Source organism: Fukomys damarensis, unplaced genomic scaffold (genome assembly GCF_012274545.1).
Source record: "Fukomys damarensis isolate Sample0158 unplaced genomic scaffold, DMR_v1.0_HiC HiC_scaffold_24, whole genome shotgun sequence".
NCBI lineage: Eukaryota > Metazoa > Chordata > Mammalia > Rodentia > Bathyergidae > Fukomys > Fukomys damarensis.
Genome location: NW_022900936.1, coordinates 58,485,978 through 58,492,974, shown reverse-complemented (window position 1 = coordinate 58,492,974; position 6,997 = coordinate 58,485,978). Strand labels below are relative to the sequence as shown.

Genomic DNA, 6,997 nt, shown 5'->3' with positions numbered 1-6,997 from the left:
AGAGAGAGAGAGAGAGAGAGAGAGAGAGAGAGAGAGAGCTAAAGAGACTGAGAGGCCAGAGCTTGGCAAACCTAACTTTGGCATGGTGACCAGGAGGAAGGTTCTGGTAGGGAGTTAACTCTCTGAAGTGCTCCCTGGAGTCAGCCAATGTGCTGCTGCCCTCTAAAGGCTCCAGGGAATAATGCACAGCCACAGAAGCAGAGGCTTGCCCTCAGATGTGCCATGTTTATTCAATTCTTTTTATATAATCAAGGAAAGTATTTTCAGTTAATTGTAACAAAGCTTGCTCTTTCCTCCTAGATCAACTGCAAACTGCCAGAGCTGGTCAAATAACAGTACTTGTATATGTCATATGAACAGTAAGCAATTCTCTGTTAACCTGTGCAGGTGGGAAACATCCCAGTGGTAAAAGGCTAAAAATAATGTGATATTAGGCAAGTAGAAAGTGAGCCAAAAAAGTTGGCTTTCAGTATTTTCCGATAGTAGAGGTGGTTTAATGCTGTTTTGCCAAGAATTTTCTCCAAAAATGATCCTTGAGACAACAAACGGAAAGTAAGATACTGGCGTGAACAACAATTTCTGCAGTATTAAAAATAAAAATGTAATAGTGGTCTGGCGATGTAATCATGTTTGAAAGAGAGCATCCTTAATTTTCTGAACTACACTTCTAAAACTAGCCTTGGCCTTGTTTGTACTCATCAGAGGTAAACTTTTTTTCTGCTAGGTAGCATTTGTGACTGATACTCTGTCCCTATATTTAGATGAATCACAAAGACCAGCCTAGTCCTGTGGAACAAAATGACATCACTCTTCTCAGATGCCCTTCATGGATTCAAAGTTGAAGCACCCAGTCAGGGTAGAGTTCACTGCTACCTAGAAAGAAGGAAATTTAACTGGGATTCAGGCTGTGGTGATCCTCAAAATACCCTTTACTTTCAGTTCCAGTTTCATTCCACCAAAAAATAGTGTTGAATGGCAGCTTTGTGGCTTTATAGTGTAGACTAGTAAACTTTGGGAAGATAAGAGCCAGACTCACTTCCCTGGGCCAGTCTAACACATCACAGGCACATCGTAAATGTTTGTAAAATGAATGTGAATAAATGATGAAAGAGAAGGAAGAAGAATGGAGGACTACACAGAATATAAAAATGAGTGAGGCATTTCCTTACCTTCTGAGAGGTTATTGCATACAAATAACTATTCATGAAAAAATTAAGTGAGTAAAATAATATTAATAAAAACCATGTGAGGATTTCAGAGAACAAACAAGAAGTCCCATCCAGTAGAGAGGAATTGTGACCATTACAAGATGGAAAGAGCGTTTGACAAGTATGAAGGGTGTTTGATTTCAGTAAGCAGAGATGACAAAGGGATGATCAAAGCAAGAAAAAATAGCTTGAGTAAAGGTGTGTTGCCAAGAATGTAGATTCCAGGACTTTTTGGGAATGTTAAGAAATGTTGAGAGTCCAGTGTGTCAGTACATAGGGTACATGAAATAAGCTAGGGCAGATAAGGAGTTGACCTAGAATGTCAAGCTAACATGACCATCGGGGATTTAGTGAATGCAGAGAAACAGGGACTGGAGATGTGGAGGATGGAGAGTCGTTTAGTAAATAGTCCAGATAAAAAGTGGTAAGGCACCTGCATGAAGTGAGAAAGAAAGCAAAGTGCAGAAAATATGAAGGGAGCAGAATGGTTAAAACGTGATGTTAAATTGGCTTGAAGGCAGTGGAAAATGTGTAATGATCCTGAGATTTCCCACTTGGTGATAGACAACTGTGGTGGAAGGTAGGGACCGTAGAGGAAGCAATGGTTTTCACAGAATAGAGGAGTTGCTCTTAGACTTTTTTGTTAGATACCATCTTAAACTAAAAATCAGAATGTCAGAGCCCTGGGAGTTCCACGTAGACACTCAAAATACGGGAGTTATTCCGTTCGTCACCTATTCAACAAACAATATGTAAGGCAGTTGGATGTTTGCCTTACATTGGCTTTTTGTATAGTGAAAAAACTGTCTGAAAGTTTCCCTCTATTCTGATCTTTACCATGCTATTTATGCCTTCTGCCCTCTAAAGAAACAGATTTGATTTCATGACCTGTTGGACCAAAAACACAGTATACTAATCATAACACCATATTCTCCAAGGTCAGGTTTACCTCTCTAGGACAAGAAATTTCAATATGAAATACAGTATTCTGTATAACATGTTTAATGCCATGCTCATAGAAACAAAGGAAGCATATAAACAAATCCACTTACAAGTTATGAACCACACATAATCTTCTATCCAAAAAAAACGCTTTCTAGGGCTTGGGATGTAGCTCAGTACTTTAGCACTTGGCCATTATGTGCATATATGCAAGGCCAGGCCTTGGGTTTGATCCCTCACAGTGAAAAAAAAAATTGCCTCTTTGGTTATTACCCACAAAGTGATCAAAAAAACCCACAAAGCTAAGGAAATTCAGAACATGTTCAAGGACTAATAATCTAAGTTTGGCTGAAGTCTAGGGCTATGTATTATAAGCTAATTTATTAATTTAAAAATCAGTTGTACTTCATGATAGAGAAGTCCCAGAGCTGACTGATACCTGAGCTGTTTTACTTCTATTCCTGACTCCAAGTGACAATTAGTAACAGTTTCTAATTCCTTTCACTCGTCTCTTCCTCACATGCCAAATACACCGTCACACTCATGAACTCCAGGAACAGTCACTGATTAGAATCTTCAGCATAGAATGAGTAAAGACCAGGAATAGAGTGTCTCTGTATGATACCTTGCCTCTTTGCCTACCAGGGCCTAAGCTCTTCTTGTCACTTTTCACTTTCTACTTCAACAAAAAGCCTCCATCGCTAGCCCTCTCATCTATACAGTCTGCAAATTTTGATTATGATTTGAATTTTGTCTTGATTTAAAATGAAATCCAGTAACAGCAAGAAAGTTGAATGTTATGTGTGTTCCATGAAGAAACTGAAAGCTGGAAGGAACCTTTAAGGCCTTCTAATCGAAGCCCTTTATTTTACAGATGAGGAAACTGAAGCCCAGAGAGGTGAAGTGAGGTGCCCAAGGCCACACAGCAAGTTAGAGGCACAGCTAGTACGATAGCTCAAGTCTCCTGACTCCCAGTCCAGTGCTTCTCCCATTACTCCACCGGTCCTGTCTCTAAGCTTCCTGACAAATGCTAGAACGGTAAACCTCCACTAGTATTTTTCCAGACCATGTTAAACTCTTAAGGCGGGGGGGTGGGTGCGTTCTTGGATAATGTCAGCCATACGTAGCTCAAGCTGTCTAAAAGTTCTGGGACAGGGTCCTTTTATACAGCCAACAGAGTCCAAATGTGGTGCTGTTTGCTTGGCCCATATGCTTTCATGTGTTCCCAGTTAGGCCATTACTGGAGGGAAAAAAAAAAAAAAACAAGAATCAGCTTGTTTTAAAACAAGGGACATACTGGACTCCCTCCCATCCCCCTTTAGAAAAAAAAAATCAAGTTATCTTTAACAGATTCTAAAAATGCCTTTTCCCAAATATGCAGTCAGTTCCTTCAAAGGGCCCTTTGTTTATTTTCAGGAAGAAACCCAAGACAGCTGAAAACCAGAAGGCATCTGAGGAGAATGAGATTACTCAGCCGCGTGGGTCCAGCGCCAAGCCGGGCCTTCCCTGCCTGAGCTTTGAAGCTGTTCCGTCTCCAGACCCAGCCCTCATCCACTCAGCACACTCACTAACAAACTCTCACGCTCACACCGGGTCATCTGATTGTGAGTACACCAGTAAGGTCATGGTGCCTTTGCAGTGCTTGGAGTAATGCTTTTCCCCTGGGTTTTGGCTGTTGTGCATTCAGAGCAAGCTGTTTGCATTTTGTCTTCGGAAATAGCCAAAAGTAGCATGCCACCAATTTTATTTGGCCAATTTCTATAATTTTCAAAGCTAAATCCATTTTAAAGTCAGGTAACCAGCCATTTGGCCTCAAAAGGCAAATTAATTATATTATCCACATTCTCTTTTATAGCATTAACTCAGAAAAAGAAGTTACAATGCTGCCTTCTAATTATTCCTGATCTGAATAACACCACTTCCACCATTACTAAATGGAACAACCAAATGTGAACCTCAGAAGGCCATTTAGATACAAGAAAATGTCCATTTTGAAGTTACATAACACAAATCAGATTTGCATTAGTTATTGAAGTCTCATGTAGCTTGGCTGAATTTCTGACTTTCCAGTTTTTAATTTATTTTGAAGTGGTTAAAGGATAGCATAAATTTACAGAAGAAAAGAAAAGGGCTTCCAAGAATTCAAAAGCCACCCTGACTTAACATAGCCAATAAGAATTCAGGTTAAAAATATTTTTAATTAAAAAAACTGCCTGAGGGCTAAATTTGGAAATGGGCAGCTTAATGAGATCGTCACTATTGAAATCACTTCTTTGCTGTTTATTTTTGCCATCTTCTTGCTAATCTGGAAGTCACTTGTTCAAATTTTCATTTTAAGAAAGTTGAATAGTCACATTTGGGAGGGTTTGTTTTTGGGGTTTTTTTGTTTTGTTTTGTTTTGTTTTTTGTTTTTAGTTTTTGTGTGTGTGTGTTTTTGTTTTTGCCTTTCTGAAACATAACCCGGTATTTAAGAGAGGCATGTATGTTGACAATGGAAAGCGATTAATTAAGTTTGGGGTCAAATCCAAAGGAGTATTTCTTGTAGCTTTAAGATACCCAGCAACTCTTCTGAACTGATCTCCATATGGGTCATCTGGTAACAGGAGAAAAGCTGGCATATTCTTCTTTAGAATCAGTAAAATAAGATCAAGCAAGTTTTATTTCTTTTATCCTGTCCACAAAAACAAAAATTATTAATTAGGAAACGTAATTCTAAATCCATTGTTATTTTTTGGAAAGAACAAATGATTAATTTTGTAAAAAGGGTCAGAGATGACTAGGTCTCGAGATTTCATTCTCTGCTTGTTTTATCATAATACTCTGTAGAGAAAGGGTTAAGAACTAGGGGCAGGGGTTGGGGTGGAGACAGTGTGTTTTAAGTATGGCTGGGCTGAGACTGAACTAATGAGATTCAAACCTACACCTGTATGATCCATAGAGTCCAAGTTGCAATGTCATAGAGAGATATGGGGATCTGAAAGAGGGACTGTGTTCTGTGGACCATTGTAATAGTCACACCCTTGGACTTTCTTGCCTGGCAGTCTCCAGCCTAATAGCAATTACAGAAGGAATTGGAAAATAATGTGGCACTGTGCCCACAGACATGTACACACTATCCCTACCTATCAGGAAGGTGGCCTGTTGCTGCCTGGAGCTTGTGCATACGGACCTTCATTTCCTGGCTTTCTGCCACACGTTGTGGGGAAGATTACATGGAATGGCCTTAGCCCAGAAACCTCCTGATACAGCAAAATGAATGTTTTGCTGAACAGAAAAAGCAGTGATCTTCATTATTGTACTTTAGGCATCTTCCAGCTAGGCCTTAGCACTAGTGTGGCAGACATTTAAGGAACAGTAGAAATATGGTATCAGCGTACAGGTCCTGGCTACCCCTGTGGAAGCCAGCAGATCTGAGTTTAGGAGGGTATCTGAATGCAGTTTAAAGGAGAGGGGATTGGGAGGAGAATCCTAATCTCCAGCTGTTTAGAAAGTCATTTTAATTTTCCCATTAAGATGTGTAAGATTTCCCTGCTCCAACTTCTTCTTTAAATTGATTATACTTTTCTCCAAATATATTTGGATTATAGTTTGTCCTGATTTGAGCCTACAGTTAGAAGAAAATTGTTTTTAGGAAAGATTCACAGAAATCTGTCCGTTTGGAGATTGCTTGAGAGAAGACAGGAAAAAGGTTTATTTTAAGCTGTTAAAATTTTGGATGCTCTTCTTGCATTCAAGAGAATTTTTTTTTTTTTACTTTCAAATGTCATTTTACCATAGATTAATTTAAAAGCCTAATTTCTTAAAGGTAAAATATTCAATTCCTATTTATAACTAACAGATTTGGGGCATTTAAAAATAGTGTCCCTGACTTGTTAGCCTCTTTAACTTCAGAAACATTCTACCGGTGTGTGGTGTTCTAAGCGTTCACAAGTACCTGAATTTTCATAACACCTTTTTATTCATCATATATTTAGCACATCATTCTTAATCATTCCTTAATGCCCATTTCCTGTCAGTCAGTTTGATTCTTCCCAATTTACAGATGAAAAAACTGAGAAAATTGAGACCCACATAGATGAACTGCCTGACCACGATTAACCCATCCGGGAACTGATAGGTGCTGCTGGTTTGCTTTCATTGTGAGCAGCCAGAGTTCTGTACTCGTAGTCCAGAGATGGCATTCCTGACTCTGAATGGGCACTTAATATCTGTAAACTACTCTCATTAGTGATTGGGTTACAAAACACAATGGATTAAATCATTCCCATAAAATTCAGCTCCACTGTGAATTGGGAAGGATGGGCAAGGCATGGTATTGTTGCACATGAAGGACGCAGGTCATATTTTCCAGCAAAGTTGATATGTTCTCTGAAATTCTTAGTGAGCTATTTAACAACTGAGTCACTTCCAATTTGGAAAAAGATCCCAGTAATTTCAAACTAAGAAGGAATATAGTTGAGATATGCTTTCCTTTGTGAGGTGGTAATGTTAATCCTGCTACCGAAACGTGTGCTGCTTTGCATTGCACGCACTAATACAGCTTCCTTTCAGTAATATTCTCCCATTACCTCCTAGCTTGTCACCTCTATACCATTTCTAAAAATCTAATGGTAAACAAATTTAGATGATGATAATGGAAGGCATTTAGATCAGCTTAAGAACGAAAAGGGTACAAAAACTCAAATGTTTGACAGAGCCCTCACCCGTGGAACATGCTGAGTATGAACTGAGCCAAGCGCTCCCTTTAAATGCTTAAACAGGACTGAACCAAGTCAGTAGAGCAGACGAAGCTCTCCATATAAAAAACTTTTCTTGACAACTATCAAGCTGTAGCACATCACAGTCAT

The 6,997-nt window shown here is 39.1% G+C and overlaps 1 protein-coding gene across 13 annotated transcripts in view; it reads left to right on the top strand.

The window, feature by feature from the left end:
* Window positions 1-6,997, top strand: part of Zbtb20 (zinc finger and BTB domain containing 20) — a 357,321-nt gene that overhangs the window by 303,264 nt on the left and 47,060 nt on the right. For all 13 annotated transcript variants that reach the window (XM_033755905.1, XM_033755904.1, XM_033755907.1 and 10 more), the window contains 2 exons: window positions 3,025-3,188; window positions 3,567-3,754. In XM_033755905.1, coding sequence (XP_033611796.1) covers window positions 3,178-3,188; window positions 3,567-3,754 — 199 coding nt within the window. In that variant the 5' untranslated portion in view covers window positions 3,025-3,177. The remainder of the gene's footprint in view (window positions 1-3,024; window positions 3,189-3,566; window positions 3,755-6,997) is intronic.